At 35.0% G+C, this 17,714-nt stretch overlaps 1 protein-coding gene across 6 annotated transcripts in view; it reads right to left on the reverse strand.

The window, feature by feature from the left end:
• Positions 1-17,714, reverse strand: part of LOC139121440 (uncharacterized) — a 41,108-nt gene that overhangs the window by 12,415 nt on the left and 10,979 nt on the right. For 4 of the 6 annotated variants that reach the window (XM_070686348.1, XM_070686510.1, XM_070686420.1 and 1 more), the window contains one exon: positions 6,309-6,395. In XM_070686348.1, the coding sequence (XP_070542449.1) occupies positions 6,309-6,319 (11 nt within the window). In that variant the 5' untranslated portion in view covers positions 6,320-6,395. The remainder of the gene's footprint in view (positions 1-6,308; positions 6,396-17,714) is intronic. The other 2 variants (XM_070686597.1, XM_070686758.1) reach the window with 1 other exon arrangement.

Genomic DNA, 17,714 nt, shown 5'->3' on the forward strand with positions numbered 1-17,714 from the left:
TAATTATCATATCTTCAGAGGGCCAATTGATGTCTTGTGCCTCGGTCTACATAACAATTATCAAAATCTATCAAAGTAGGTCAAAGGGAATATATGATTATGAATATGATCTGTGACCACTAAATCAGTGAATTTTTACACTAAAACAGTAACATGAGATTAATGTCAGAATAAAATGACCTACAAACCATCACATGACATCTGTGACATTCAAAGTAATAGGCCTAGGAGAATTGTAACCTCATTTAGAGAACATGTGACCTCTGTATTACAAGCATTAAACGCAACTTTGACATACAAGAGAAACTCCAAAATAGAAATAACACATATAGTAGTTGTCATATGTAATTCTATCATGACAGCAATTATCCTTGGGATTTGAACCGTCGGCATGCTGAATACATTGTAAATGATACACTTGTCCCATTTGGTACATCTATTCCTAATTAGAGTACACATTTCAATGGTGGTCCAAGTACAGTAAACACTACTCCAGGGAATATTTAAGCAATAAATAACCACACTAAGCAATGGTGTACCATGAGATTTTTGAACAGTTAAATTCACAACTTATGTACACAAGCAATAGCAAGTGTATGTATTGGAGTGAATGGATCAAAATTGAGTTAACTGTTGCTGATGTGGTATTTAGTACTTATACATTTAATTGAAATCTTGTCGTGAAATGTCAAAAGGGAATTTTTCTCTGGCTGAGTCATCGTGCCTGTTCCAACCGTGGTATATTGTGAATATAGCATGGTTATTTTAATGTCTCGGCCAATCAGATTACAGTTAGCATACTGGTATGATATAATAGGCAATGTTTCTTGAAAAGAAAACTTGCTGCTTTCTTAGGGACCATCTCAGATTGTCGCACAAGTTCAAAAATCAAAATTCATTAGTTTATGAAGGGGGGAGGGGGTGGGGGTGTTGGTTGACCTCCATTCAATTAGTGAACTTCACTTTCACAATGTGATTACAAGTTCTCTTTACATTGTGTGTAAAAAATAAACAAAACCTGCACACTTGTACCAACAAATTTTGCTATAACTATTTCCAACTCGTTGCATCATGCTGACAGAGTGACGGTGGTTAGTACTCAAATTTGATCAATTACTTGATGATGTAATGTGGTCAGGGGAACATACGGTATTCTTCAGTAGCTATAGCAAAATGCCACATTGTATTGTCAGGCAGACATCAACATTTTACACTTTTGAACTTTAGTTTAGGGGGAGGGGGTTTTGATATAAACAGAGAAATTTTGTTTCTTGAATTTATGCGACAATCCGAGAAGGTCCCTTAGTCCTTTTATCTTATTGAAGATTGCAAATTTGAAGACATTCAATGATTCATGGTTGATAAACAGAAACAGTCAAAATCTGAGACAGATGACAGTGGCGAAAGACCCCAAAGATTGATAATGATTTGGCTGTGAAAGACTCCATCAAGTACAAATAAATCATAGCAACAGATAATGCTACTAAAAATTGTTTACAATGCTGAGTTCAGCCATTGTTTACATTAACCTTTGACCTTACACACCACTCTCCTATTCAGAATTTTGAACTACGCCTCTTTTTAATTGTGCCTGGAATGACATTGAACTATTAAGTGTCTAGAATGGTCATGATCATGGTCATGTGTTCAGAAAGATTTGCTGAACTCTGGGTCAAATCTGCAGGGCATTTATATTCAGAGATATAGTCAAAGATTTCACATTTTGTTTGAGGTAACCCAAAGTTTGAACACAGTCTACTTGTCATTTGGATATCATTTTGTGATGTAGCTGTCAAGGGTTTTAAGGACTGAATTGTATACTGGAGGTGTTGGTCACACAGAACACGGGTATGGATCCTAAAGCATTGCTGTGACATTTTGAAATAAACTCTATTGTTTGCTTTCATTTTAGTAATTGTTTTGCTTTATGGCTACCTGTGTATCATATACCTTTTTCCATCATCTCGAGATGGAAGAATAATAACATATAAAAGAATAAAAAAATAAAGAAGAAATCAAAACTTGCACCTAAAAATAAAGCTACCAAAATTTGCAATTTATACAATTCAACTTCAAACCATCCATCCAACTTTAGACAAGTTTTTAAGTATTTTTGAATGGTTTTGACGTTGGCATTCCAAGCCAATAGACGGTTGTGAATAGAATTATTTCTTATCCATACAAACTAACAAAACAGCGGAAAAATGAATAAAGAATGATAATTGAAATTTGATGATAAACAAACAACAACTGCACTGAATGACACTATTTGGTAGCAAATTCTACCATACCCCACACTAGATAATTGGTCAAAAATATGCGTGGCATCAAAATATACTTTGAACACAAAAAATGAAACATACCTAAATTATCCTACTATCCAGGGCCACTAAAGATATTTTGTTTGTAAAGTGCACATTGTTATTATTTCTGTATTATCCCCCTTGTTGTATTCAATCTGCATATAAATCATGCTGTATGCTTTACAATGGAGCAATGACCTCAAGACATGGGAAAACTTCTCAAAAATAAATCTTCTGTATTGATGAGAAATCTGAACAGTATATTAGTCAGTCTCTTTTTCAAAGCTCAATTATCTGTAAAAATTAATATCTCTACCAATATTTTTGCTTTGGGTTTAAAAGTACGGTTTCTCATTCTACTTCAAAAATCATGCCAAAATGGCCAAAGCTTTCAACATGTCAATGCAGTCTGTATGTATTATTAGTCCAAGACAACAATTCCTTTGTAAACAATAACATCACATATTGCATGGTATTTACTTAATCTTCCATGTCAACCAACATACTGGTACTTCAGGGAGAAGAAAAAAAGTTTCTTTACTTAACAAACATACTAAAAATATCATTGAAAAGTTAAAGCTATCATTCCTTTAACTTTAGAATACTATAAGCCTTCTTTGAGTTTTCATTCTGGCAAAGTTTACATAAATATGTATGACTTTATAAGCCGTTATTCTCCTTACTGAGTCAGTTCTAGGGTTAGTTTGTTGACATTAAATAGAATTAGAAATATTCTATTCACATCCAACAAACAGGTCCCTTTATAGTCTAGCATAAATCACACGATAGAAAACATTTCAAATATGGACAAAATCAAAACATCTAGCTACATGTCCCATACATGTTCCTGAAATACTATCCCCACAGCTTTATACGCTCCAACTAGAATGAACACATCTGACTGTCAACTCTACAGACCAGCTGGTTTTGTTTAAACCAATGATATTGCAGTTCAAGGGGTTAATCATAGGAGATTAGGGAGTGACTGGGGCAATGTTTTAATTTGGTAATCAATTTGATTTATAGGTGGTATGTAGATGCCAGATGGTCTTAGACAACTTAATTACAAAGCAAGATTCCTGCATTGCCCTGGGAAAGTCATCTGCTGTGTGAATTCTGGATTATGACTGCAGCAATCTTGGCAACTGTACACTACTATGGATAATGATTATGTCCAATTTAATGTACACTATACCATTGAGGTTCCTCAGATTTGGACTTGAAACAGGGCCGAAAGAGTTATTCTAGTTTCAAAAACAACAATTTAATTCAAAGTATTTTTTAATAATCTGTTCTAAACTTTACAAACTTATTTTCTCTGAGATCTGTAAAAGTCCAAGATAATGTCACACTCAGCATCATCAACTCTCTTGTATGCTAGGTTTTTATATAACTTTGATCTTTAACTACTGGGAGTTGTCCTCATTCACTTTATCAGCTCTTGCTACTGGTATGTCATGGTGACCTTTGCTTTTGAGTCCAAAATATGTCTGTGCCCGCTGCATTTCTTACAGTGGCTGTACGCTGCAGGTAGTTAGCAATATGCTGAGTCGATATTAGTTGCATGGGATATTCATAACTACAGTACATGCCATATTGCACAGATTAAAACAGATTAAACAGATACAGTTTGCTAAATCACCTCAAGGTATTTTTAGAATCTACAAGATTATGTTTTGGATTTCGTCTTGTTAAAGAATCCATGTACACACATGTACCTGATCATGTACACTGTATGTAGTGTCTATGCTATACTGTCCTGGGGCAAACAACTTATAGTGGACCCTCTAGTCATAATACATTGAAGATTCATAGGACCCTCTAACTTGTTCAATATGAAAACCATGAGACTAAACTTATACGGTACAATGCACCAATAATGTTTAGAAACCCCCTACCTTGATGACATCAAACACACACCCTGACACAACAGATGACAGCAACAGACGCAAATTCCTTGTCAATTTATCTCGACATAATGTGAAATACTGGCAGCAGGATTTCACTGCATGTCCAACACCATCATGCCATCTTTACAAATCTATTCATGCAATGCAGTGTGGAAGCTAATATGGATGCTATTCATTCTAGCAAGTAAAAGGAATAATTACTTCACACAGGTAATCTAACACCTTTCATGAATGTTGCTCTAAAACCTAATTTGCAGTCTAACATATTCTCACATGATTTCACAATATATTGTCAGAATTTTTCATCACTAAGTTTTGAAAGGGCAAGGGTATAACTTAGAATTGAAAAATGAAATAGAATATTCATTAATATTTTTGCATCAAATATTTGCAATGGCAACATTATCCATAAAAGGAACTACTACTATTAATTTTTTCTCTATTAGAGTGATAGAATACCACTGCAGACCTGAACTTGATATTTTCATACTATATGCGTGATGATAAAACTTATATGTATTGACATGTTTTGCATAACATATGGTGTGGATGAATTTGAATGGAAGGGGAAATATCATTTTTTGTCACAGAATGACGCATTCTATATCAAATTGCAAAATCTGCAAGAGTTGAAGGCAAATAAGAAAACTAATCCACCACACCAATTTGCTATGTAGTATGTTTTAAATTCACTGTGAAAATTTTGTCTCCAACTCAGCTCTAGCTTATGACACAGAAGTTCTTTAATTCAAGTGAGACATATTCCATCTCATCCAATTGGTGTGTGAAATTGTATTAATATGCAATTCGGAATTTGGGATTTTGCATAAAATTTCTCTTCAACTCTGACATCTGACTGATCTTTGACAAAAGTTATCATGTGTCTGACAAATTAATGAGCTGGTTTACTTGATGACAGCTTGGTGGAAAAAGTAGAGTCAGACCTAACCTGACTGTCACATCTCTTTGGTAACAAAATATACCTCTCTATTATAAGGAGAGATTTTTTGAGCTGAAAAATACATGTTATATCAAATTTTAGCTGTCTATTACATGCATCCTTAGTGGAAAGATTTCAGTTTATAGTTTTGACCTTTATTTATCCTTTCAGAGATAATGTGATGCTCAAAGCATGACCATTACAGTGTCTGACATAGGGGCAATGTTTGTACTCAACATTCCAATGATCCCTCTACCTAACATGATAAATTGGACAATTGGACAATTGGAAACCCATGGCTGGTTGCCATAGGAAGCATTCCCAAACATGTAATGGGATACCATCAGCACATGTAACTTATGATTGGCTACTAGGAGCTTGAGCAGTGATTTGTAACTTGTGATTGGCTACTAGGAGCTTGAGCAGTGATTCGTAACTTGTGATTGGCTACTAGGAGCTTGAGCAGTGATTTGTAACTTGTGATTGGCTATTAGGAGCTTAGCAGTGATTTGTAACTTGTGATTGGCTACTAGGAGCTTGAGCAGTGATTTGTAACTTGTGATTGGCTACTAGGAGCTTGAGCAGTGATTTGTAACTTGTGATTGGCTACTAGGAGCTTGAGCAGTGATTCGTAACTTGTGATTGGCTACTAGGAGCTTGAGCAGTGATTCGTAACTTGTGATTGGCTACTAGGAGCTTAAGCAGTGATTTGTAACTTGTGATTGGCTACTAGGAGCTTGAGCAGTGATTCATAACTTGTATTTGGCCACAAAGAGCTTGAGCAGTGATTCAAAACCCTTAATGGCAACAACTACACAAAAAGCAATTTCAAACCTTTGACCGGCTACTAGTAGCATGAGCAGTCATTTTTAACTTGTGATTGGCTTCTAGAAGCATGAGCAGTGATACAAATTCTTTGATTGACAACCAGAATGTGAGCAGAGAGAGAAGGCCTTTTACTTGACAAGCACTGACACGGTCAGCAATTCGAAAGCAGTGATTGGCTACCGAAGAGCATGGACAGCAATTCCAAACCTGTGATTGGCTACTGTAGAGCATGAGCAGCAATTCCAACTCTGTGATTGGCTGGGAGCAGTATGAAACAAAGCATGGATGCAAAGCATGCAGAAAGAAAGCAGCAGGAAGCTCGCTCACCACGTAACCATGTCTTGGTCCACGAGCCCATTCTACAACGATACTCTGGCCACATACTTCCCGGCCATTTTCAAACTTGATGGCATCCTACAATAAAACAGATAAACAATTCCAGTTTGCAAACAACAGTTTAATGAAATGTTCAAAAAATATATCTTTGATCTTAAGTTTATTTCCTTGGCAAAAACTATGATAATGTTAGAAAGTTGTACTAGTTTCACTGATGAAGACATCAAACTGTCCTGATAAAATATGTTGTCCTCATTGTGTATCGGTATTGGCTGTCATGGAAACATGAATGAGAGTATCTATTTAACCAGACTGAGCATGTGCAAAGGACATCATTACATTTGAATAGCTGACAGGAGGGAGTGTCTCATTTCACTGGTCAAAGCTAGATTTGCATCATGTAATGTCACAATTTCAGTAAAGAGAGGGTAAAAAGCATTGACATATTTATGTTACAAAAATTTAATTTTTTTGTTACATATAAATAATCTGCAACCACAAAAATGATCCCTGGAACAATAAAGGTTACACACCTCAGATTCCACTGGAATCATTTTTACATATATTTGTTTATTGTACGCATTTTTTTTTCCATGGGTATTAAAAAACTCAATTTTTTGAATTTTCAGTGTTGTAAGTGCTTGCTGAAATTTGTTTCAAGCCTTTTTTGTTATCAGATTGTCCATTATTGTAAGATTGCAACACTCTGTACTTAATTCAGCAAATTTCTAACTTATGGATTATTTTTTTCTAAACATATTTTGTTTTATGTTCTTCCATGTTCACAGTGTACAAACTTTGTCATTTAATGTTATTAGGCAATCTATTAACTGATTACAAAGTTTGTATTAAAAATACAACAGTACCAAATGTTGCAAGGTGACCATCACTCATGATTCTGATTCTTGATTTTGAAAGAGACAGCTGTAGAGTTTTTCTTGAGGAAACTTTATAGAAATGTTTGAATTCTTCAGTTTCTAGTCACAAACTTCTTTTACAGAGTTTGGTATTAATGGCCATGTCTGATTTCTAGGACAACTTGATTGAATACTTTTAGGACAAACATTACCCTGCTCCAAGAACACTCTGCACAGCACATGGTGTTTATCTCAGTTACATTTTAATTACCCAGTAAGCTTTGCTATACCATAACACAATGTACCGTGGTAATTCTCTGACAAAGTAGTCTAATGTCATCTTGTAAGGCAGTCATTGTGGCTTTGTTGTTTTCATCTAACCAAAGGCTATAGCTGTCCATGTTGTCACATCATGCATATAAAGATACAGGAATTCATGGGGTCACCATTTATTTCACATGGACTTTTGTTCTCAAATATCGACATGAATCTATACCTGGAGAAAGCTTCATCTTTGAAAAGCAATATTCCATGCAAACTTTAAAAGCTTTCTGAAATAAAATCCTTTTTCACGTTTTCAGCTGCTTAAAAAGTAAATGCAAAACTCAAGTACTCTTAAGTTTTCCACTGGGAAACTCTATTACATTGGCTGTACTGTTGACATACTAGATATGCTGACATTAATAGATACATCAACTGCTTGTCTCCTTAATCATGATAAATGACAGATTAATGACCGACAAAGGACAACATAAAACCTAGCCATAAATTTAACTCAAGCATTCCTGGAATCTTAAACAGTGTTTTTGGACTTCACATTCAGATACAGGGGGTGACAAGTTCTGCAGTGTTCCAAGCACTTTTCACATTTAGTTGATTCACACAGGGGGTGACAAGGTCAATATTGTTCCAAGAATTACCCTGTATTCAATACACCTCCAACAAGGGATGACACATAAAGTCAATTGGTTATGTTTCAAAATTGTTTCTACATTTGACCCATGTAAATGAGTTGATGCAGTCAATATTGTTTCATGCACTTTTTCCTGCATGCAACAAAGATGAAGGTATTGGTATAGCTGTAACGGTAGTACTGGTGTAAAGAGTTGTGATATATCCTCCTGGTATTGTGCTGAAGTTGCAGCAAAATTACTTCATCAGGAAAATTGTAAAGTAATATACGATGTGTGTCTTTGCGACTTTGCTAACAAGCATGTGTTTGAAAATAGTAGTTGCTAATCATATTCTATGCTGTGAATAATACTGATGATAAGGCTGGTCAAATTACTATCCTAAGGATATTACATGATAAAATGTTTCTGAAAGGTCATGTACGGGTCAATTAATTTCTCACTAGGAATGTAGGTCAGTGTAACTGTGTCTACGTAACCTGTTTCATTGGGAAATACACTGGTAGTCTGTGTTTACGATTTGAGAGAAAGAAAAATTGAACAGTCTGTGTATTCTGCTATTTGCCTGACTCCTAATCTTAGCATTGTTCACCATAACAATATTGAACATTACCAATGAATTAAGTTCATTGAAAGCTGCAAGACAATAAGTAGCAATTGTCTGGTTTATTGAGTCCACTGTGAACCAGATGTCAGGGATAACAAGGACTTTATTAAGCGTGAAATGAAAATGTATAACCTTCACATCATGAAAAACTTCACTGCTACTGGTAGGCAATTTTTCAGTTGATGTCACTCAGACTCCAACTGACAATCCTGTTGTCGACTGTGCTAATTAATTCCATCACATTGGCCATTTTTGAACTTTTCAACTTTTGTTTCTCACTCGTTGCTCATTTATCTCTGTGAAACTTTCGAAATGTATAGCTGTCGATAACATTACATGTATGGCCAAACAAAGGGTATTAAAATGTACATGTGTGCATTTGCACAGCTTGTGTGATACTGGTCATGTGTTCAATACCATACCGGTACATCATACTGATACAAAACATGCTTGTATTACTATAGTATGTTTCTATTCTGTGGACTTAAAAAGAAACTTAATGTTTCACTTCTATACCCTGAGTTTATTAGTTGAATGATAGAGCAGGTGTGGTTAGTATTTTAATGACTTCACTAGTGCACTGGATTCTCATTTCAACATCTGCAGTATTCTTTCAAAACCAATGTCCCAATGTGATACTACAAGCTACTTGTTCAAAACACATACATACCGGTACTGAGATTAATGGATGCAAATCAGTGTCATGTGTACTGCATCATTTGGCCCTAATAGGATATTTAGGGTAGCATTTAACATATTTGTAAGGGTTACACTTTCTGAGCTAGGGCAGTGAATGGATACTATAATTTTACTTCTGGCTATACCGTACACACCTCCAAATGGAAAGTTCTGTACTTTTGCAGAAACTTTGCCTCTGGAAACAAATATACTATTCTTGTTCATTAATCAGGAATAAAATCAAGGATCACCATGCAAAGTTTCAGATTCAAAATATCAAATTTGCTAAAAAGTGACAATATTGAAATTCATGGGTGCTTTATTCATTGTTTAGTAGTTCTTTAGGAAAAATTTAATATTCAACTTTTACAACATCAAAACGGTCAAAAACATTTAATCGGCAGCATGCTTCACAATAGAACCACAGCAGTAGACAAGCAGAGCAATGTGAAAATTTGAGAGTCTGACTATCTGTCCCTGAGGCAGACTTTCTGTATGTTTGGCAGTTTTTGTCAAGCATTGATTTGACTTTCAGTGAATTGGAGTAAATCAGTAAAATGACCAGTAAAATAACACAATGTGAACTCGGTATATTGGCAGCATGGCCTTGGCTTGCAGTATATTCAACCAGCAATGCCAACTATAGTCAGTGCTTTTTGCATGGTTTCAATATAAATTTTCACCATCCATAGTGTTATTTCTGTGATGTTCTGACTCTTCTGATAATGCCTAAAGCTGTAGCTGCAAAGACATAGCACATATCATACATTTAGAACTATTCCTATGACAATTTGAATTACAACAAGTTATGACAACATTAATTCCTATAATTTATCATGACACATAACATTGTACTGTAACACGTGGACTTGTGTGCATGACAAACATTGGTGATCTGACTATCAGGGAGATGCAAAGTTAACTGACTCAAGGCCAGAGAAAACTGTCATAATGATCATTTTTAATCACATTTGAAAATCTATTTGTGTCTGATAGCAAAATTTTAATAAAATATTCTGGTTTTTGAGGATGATGAGCAATTGGTGTCAGGCTATACTGGTAAATGCCTATACTCAGGGTGATTACGATTACAGGCTGAATTTGAACTTTCTGACACAAACAAATGAAATGGGTTTCTCAGGCTTTATCAATGGAATGTAAAAGTCAAGTGGAAAATTTCTGTACTTGACCTGGCATAGTACTTGACCCAGTAATGGTTGTATTGTTTATCAAATGGAGGTATCAATGATAGAAATAAAACTGATATGTCTTGAGAGCTGAGCACTTTATCAACAACCATTGACATCTAAATCAACTGACCTCTGCAGAAATTACAGAACATCATGGTTAAGCCATATCATGTACTAAGTTTCCAGGGCATCTAAAGATATTAACACCCAATGCATTATTAATCTATATGACAGATCCCAAACTCAGTCTCATTTGCCAGTAGCTATAGGTCTATTAATTATTCATAAGTACTGATATTTGTACAGAAGTTGACAATTTCATTCTATATGTACCATGAAATTGAAAAGATATGTCAAGCTATTACACTGCCAATAGCTGACATCCCCCCCCTAATAAACAAGAATACTTTATTGCTATTGTTTATTGTTTCCAGAAACTAATGTTCATGAAATTAAGGTGTCTTAGACAATTTGCAATACCTTTAGCCATGAAAATATTTGTCGACTGAAATTGAAATTAAAAGCAATAAAACCAAAACTATCTTGTAGGTCCTTTTGCTCATCACGTCTTCCATGCCATTCCACACACTGAAGTCTTTCAAAACAACATACTGTACCAGTTTTAATTATCAATTCAGTTTTTTCAATCTGGCATGAAACCTACACTCTGATGTCAAAGTAAGTTTAAGAGTATATGCATATATTGAATATCAGGAATCATTTGCACTGTAATCAGACTAATGGCATGACATCAGATATTTTGTAAAACATATATAAATTGTCAAGCCAGAAAACTCTCTCCAAAAAGAGTAGTCAATAATTATGGTTCAGCATCATGCCACATTATAACCTTTGATATTAGTAAATTACTAATTCCCCGTCATTTCCACAGGGACAGACAAAAGACATCAAACCTTTCAATCTCTAGCCTGCATGTCACCTAATATCCATAAATCTTTTCACTTGATTTGAATCCTATTTGTGATATTCTCGAAATATAAAGTTTGACCTGCAGTACAATAAAACGTAACTTCACAATTGGTACAAATACATGCATATGGAAAATGTTGCCAGTCATGATTCATTTGAAAGTCAATGAACTATTACACCAGTGATGATGTACACTTGTTGATAGCACACTTCTCCATTGCTACTGTTTTTCAATGCAAATTCTAATTGTCATAATCATCATATTTACAGTACCGGTATATTGTAATATCTTTTTTATCAGAACTTGTAAGCTTCCTATTTCACATTGCAATGAAATAAATTTGTGAAGCTACTTTCTACAGAACAGTCAGAAATCATTGATACATTAGATATTCTCATCAAAAGTTGTACTTGATAATGCACACCTGTCCACATGAATGGATCTACATTCACAAATAATGTGCTTTCACAGTTTAGTTTTGAATATTTCAACTTAAGATTTGACAGATGACACTGTAAACCACAACAAGCGATGATTTTAACCAGTTCATGATGTATCGATATATCTCAAGTGCAAATACAACATGTACTGAATGGACAATCTCGACCAATCAGATTGCAGTATTTGCAGCATCAATATACTCAAATGATATGATAAACAATACGGGTTGCCATAGAAATATCTGTTAGTCACAATAAAGGCATACGCTGGTAGGTACACTCATGACATGCAGAACATAAAAGTCATGTCATCAATCATGGACTTGGTGTTTCTTGAATAGTTCAGAGGCAGTACATACTTTATCCAAAGTGCACCATGGCATACAGAAGATTTATACTGGCATATTCATATCATCTTAAGATAACACTATATCTGAGACAATTAAATGTGACAGGAAAGGTCTGCAGTTTTCAAATACTGTCATCAACTCCACTGTAATTACTGGTAAAATGACTGACAGTGGACAAATGTGCACATTGGTAACAATCTTTGCCTTGATTCCATATCAGTCAACGATAATTTGCAGAGAATATATTTTACATTTTACTAATACGATATCACCATAACTATTTCAAACAGAATTTAACACATTAAAGTTTGCTCATGAATATAACCACTTAATGTATACACGTAAAAAAATTCATGATACAGAAAATAGCAATTACACTAATGGACATGTATATGATCACCATTGGGTAAATTTCAACCTTCTTAACTTCTTTCATTGCAATTTCAACTATGGCATTCTTTTAGTTCTCCACATCCTGTATGTGATACTTTCATAAGAGTCAACTCTCAGCATCAAAGGTGACTTGAAACATGTAATTACCACATGTATGGTATGTGAAATTGATTGTAGCCTACGGATCACGGCGTGCAGATACAGAAATTTAAATAAAACTGTTAAATTACCAATGAAGCAGAAAAAAGACATCACAGTTTTGTTTTACCAACAGTTTAATTGCAGGTCACTGAAATCAAGCCTTGCTGTCTTGCTAAATTACTGTCATAGTTACTGACCATGCATAGAAATGATTGGATGGATATGAAATAACTTCATGTGTTGATGAATGGTTCACATAGCAAATGGTATTCCAGCGGTGACTCAGCTAATACAGAACTGGTCAATTTGCTGATCATGATGCCCAGGCCACAATTATGGTACTTTGCATTGCCCACACAACTAACTATACACCCATGTAATCAGATAAATGACCCTAATTCTGATAATACCATACTGTACCGTACATTATCATATGCCACCACCTACGATGGAAATTATTGCACTCATTAAGACATGCATGATATTGATAAAGTGCAATTGAAATCTGCTGGTATGAAAACTTATGTATTGGAATGTACAGTACTTGTTTGATATCAGCAGTGATATTTAAATGATATTAAGTGTGCCGTGCATGTTAGAGTGACAGACACAGAGATAACCATATCTCTATGTCAGTCATTCTAACAGCAACATTGACAAGCATTACATTTCTATGTCACAACAAAAGGAATATCATGGGCAACATGATTTCACAAGAAACTAAATGAACTTAAATTGTCAGATTTTATATGCAGCCAGTTCCTGATGCATAATTGAAACAATATTCTTTATATGTTGGTTTTACCAGCCAAATAGAGTGTTGCTGTATTCTAATACACTGAGGATGGATTAAGTGATCAAGGAATTAATTGCCACCATCGTGTGGTCCTCATAGCTTGGTATAGGTTAGGAGGGTCCCTGCCTGAACACCCTTTGTTAGCAAAGTTGGGCTAACACAGCCCTAATTCCTTAGACTCTCTCACAGCCCCTAACTGCATGCTATGTACCGGTACTAGTGTGTGCTGGCGAAGTACGGTACAAACCGACATAGCTGTCCTACAGAACTGGCTGCACCAGCTCACTGGGCTAGGCTATATCACTGCCAGCCACAGTGTGTAGCAATTAAGGGGCTGTGAGAAAGTCTTGGCTCTTCCATATCTCTTGCATATTGCGGCAAAAATCACAGGCAAAGGGGTTTATCCTGAATTCTGTTCCACATTCTCAACAATTCTTTCTAGACAGTTCTCCCACAGAATTCACACAATATAGTGATGATCTATTACAGCATACCAAATGAACTGTGTGTGATACAGCAGAATAATTGAACTATGTGAAATCAATTTAACTCTGTACCTTTACTTAGTGTTTTTATCATAAGTCCCATGCAACTACACCTTTTTTTCTTTTTTCTACACCTTTCAAATTACTGAGTAGCACCTTAAAAAGCAATATTAACATTGCAAAGTCAGTTAAATGCCAGCTACAATAAATACACAAAGAAAAGTTTGTTCAATGCTGTGGTTGAATGACTGATAAATCATAGGAACAGCTCTGCAAACTCAGCAAGCAAGGTAGTCTGCGATTGTCAAATCCTGTTTCCAAAAATAGATTTCAAATTGAAAGACTAGAATTTCATGTCCTTGTAATTATTAAATGATATCATCTGTTGACCTTTGCTGGATTAGATGAACCCTGGAATTGCACAATCTGTCACAAGCTTTCTTTTCAAAGAATATAAAATGTCTTGTCTACCAGTTATTCAATGCTTTTAATCATCCCGAGGGATTTTCCTGAAAATAAATTGCTGCAAACACGCCATTTCCATTATTCTCTATGAATAGATTTTGTGCTCTCAATATCCCTCGGAGCTTGAAATTCATTTATCCAGCCACTTAGTTTTCTTTTTCTTTTTTTTTCCCTGTAAAAAGCCTGTTAATTAAAATTAACATTTTTCATTTTCATTTTAATCCGTTGCAATTACAGTATCTACTGAGAATTCATAAAGCGTGGCCATTTAATTATCATATTATTGTTTTGCATATGAATAGAATTCAGGCAAATGACTGTTGGTTGGTTTAGTTCTTGCCTGCTAACAATGGGCTTCAAAGGGACATCTTTGTCATCACATTCATCAACATATAACTGTGTTCAACAGAGAAAGTGTTTTGTAGCATTGTTGAGAAACATACACATGATACTGAACATCACACATTTTCCAATAATACCCAGATATTGAGAGTAATGGTACATACCTTGTTACTCAATGATACATCAAGGATGATACACATTGTGTCAGCAATAATGGTGCTCTAGCATTCTACTTTACCGCATAAATAATGGTGCTCTAGCATTCTACTGTACCACATAGCAATAATGGTGTTCTAGCATTCTACTGTACCACATAGCAATAATGGTGTTCTAGCATTCTACTGTACCACATAGCAATAATGGTGTTCTAGCATTCTACTGTACCACATAGCAATAATGGTGTTCTAGCATTCTACTGTACCACATAGCAATAATGGTGTTCTAGCATTCTACTGTACCACATAGCAATAATGGTGTCTTCTAGCATTCTACTGTACCACATACAATAATGGTGTTCTAGCATTCTACTGTACCACATAGCAATAATGGTGTTCTAGCATTCTACTGTACCACATAGCAATAATGGTGTTCTAGCATTCTACTGTACCACATAGCAATAATGGTGTTCTAGCATTCTACTGTACCACATAGCAATAATGGTGTTCTAGCAGTCTACTGTACCACATAGCAATAATGGTGTTCTAGCATTCTACTGTACCACATAGCAATAATGGTGTTCTAGCATTCTACTGTACCACATAGCAATAATGGTGTTCTTAGCATTCTACTGTACCACATAGCAATAATGGTGTCTTCTAGCATTCTACTGTACCACATAGCAATAATGGTGTTCTAGCATTCTCCTGTACCACATACCAATAATGGTGTTCTAGCATTCTACTGTACCACATAGCAATAATGGTGTTCTGGCATTCTACTGTACCACATAGCAATAATGGTGTTCATAGCAGATTCTACTGTACACATAGCAATAATGGTGTTCTAGCCTGATTCTACTGTACCACATAGCAATAATGGTGTTCTGCATTCTACTGTACCACATAGCAATAATGGTGTTCTAGCATTCCACTGTACCACATAAACAGTGTTTTCACTAAAATTTCAGGAGACAAGGTAAAGCTAGGTGTGGAAACCTAAATACAATATCTGCTGTCCTCCAAATTTGATTACACTGATGTTACTGAGGGGAACCCCAGTAAAATGACTGAGGAAGCCAGGTTAAACTTACAAAGGTACCAGCCTTAACAAACAAACTATTGAAATTTCAGAATTCCAGCATTGGACTAAGTATTAGACAGTTTTAAATAATACAAACTACCAAGTATAAGGCACTTATTGTGACATTCAGTTACCAGTACACTAGTAGGCTTCTCTCGGCTACTTTTTTCATGTGACGATTTTCAATGCAAATTGCACGTTCAATCTTTTGTTTTGTTTTTTTTAAAAAGAAATAGTTTTTGGGTTTTTTCTGCAAATTTATATCAACTTTCATAATGATAAAATATTTTGAAATTTATTATTTTTCTCATCAACCTTGATAGCATTTAGGATAACTCTGCTTGTCCCATAAAACTTGAGTCTCCATATTGGTATGTAAAATTTTATTGACAACTGGAGGTAAATGTTAGCATTTTCACCTAATCTCTGCAGTGTAAGATGCAGGATGGTATCAAATATGCTTCTAAAATTGACATGGTTTAAATTTTGAACACTGAAAGAGACAGTTCCATTAGCAGTGAGAGTAGGCCATACCGGATACCAATTTGGCTTTATGGATCTGCTATTACTGAGACAAAAAATCTAATTCCAGCAACAGTAAAATAAGAATGCAATCATTCTAAAGAGTGACATCATTTTAAAAAGTTGGAGCACTTTATCATACGTGTTCAAAGACACTTTACATTTCTAGAGCCATATTATATAATATGCCATTGTCAGTAAATTGAGGATCAGTGTGTTAAGACTTTAGAATCTATCTATTATATAGTATGTAAATAGATACATTACTATACACTTTATTGAACACAAAACTTCTGTATGGTTGATAAATGACCATCTGTCTTGGTATATACATGTGCCAAACTGGCCTTTAAACTGTTAACGGCTGGGAAAAAGAATCATTCCATGGTATGTACAGTTGTCAGTTTTATCAAGTCAAGTATCAATTCCACTGAGATATAAGATGCCATAGCTACAACAAACGCTATGTGGATTCACTATGAATATTTAACATACAGTTGATATATAATATTACTTTGTACTTACACATCTAGGTCAGTATGTGCATGGAGGTAGGAGAGATGATTAGCAATGATTTGTACATCGTTCAGTAGAATTTATTGTTTATTGTTTCAAAGACATTTCAGATCTGTGGTCCAGAATTTTTTTATTCACTTCAAATTGCACAGTCAGGTAAAACACAGATCATAAAATATACTTATAATTTGGTGAGAGTTCATTGATTTCATCAAAAACTGTCTACAGACATATAGTACTATACCAAATAATATTCACATTTTGTTAGAACTAACATTTCATATCATGGTTGATGCATCTACGTAGGAGAAACAGGTGACAAGGGACTGATACAAAACCTGCTGAGAAACAACAACCAAACTGAACCTGTACCTATACACTTTAATGAGAAACCCCATACAATAAATAATTTCCGAGTGACAGGTACAGAAAATTAGCATTGAAACAACAAATTTACAGGCACTTAAGAGAATCATTTTGGATTAGGAAACTGGACACAATAAACAACTGAATAAACAGAAAAAAGTGGGCTGC

Source organism: Ptychodera flava, chromosome 1 (genome assembly GCF_041260155.1).
Source record: "Ptychodera flava strain L36383 chromosome 1, AS_Pfla_20210202, whole genome shotgun sequence".
NCBI lineage: Eukaryota > Metazoa > Hemichordata > Enteropneusta > Ptychoderidae > Ptychodera > Ptychodera flava.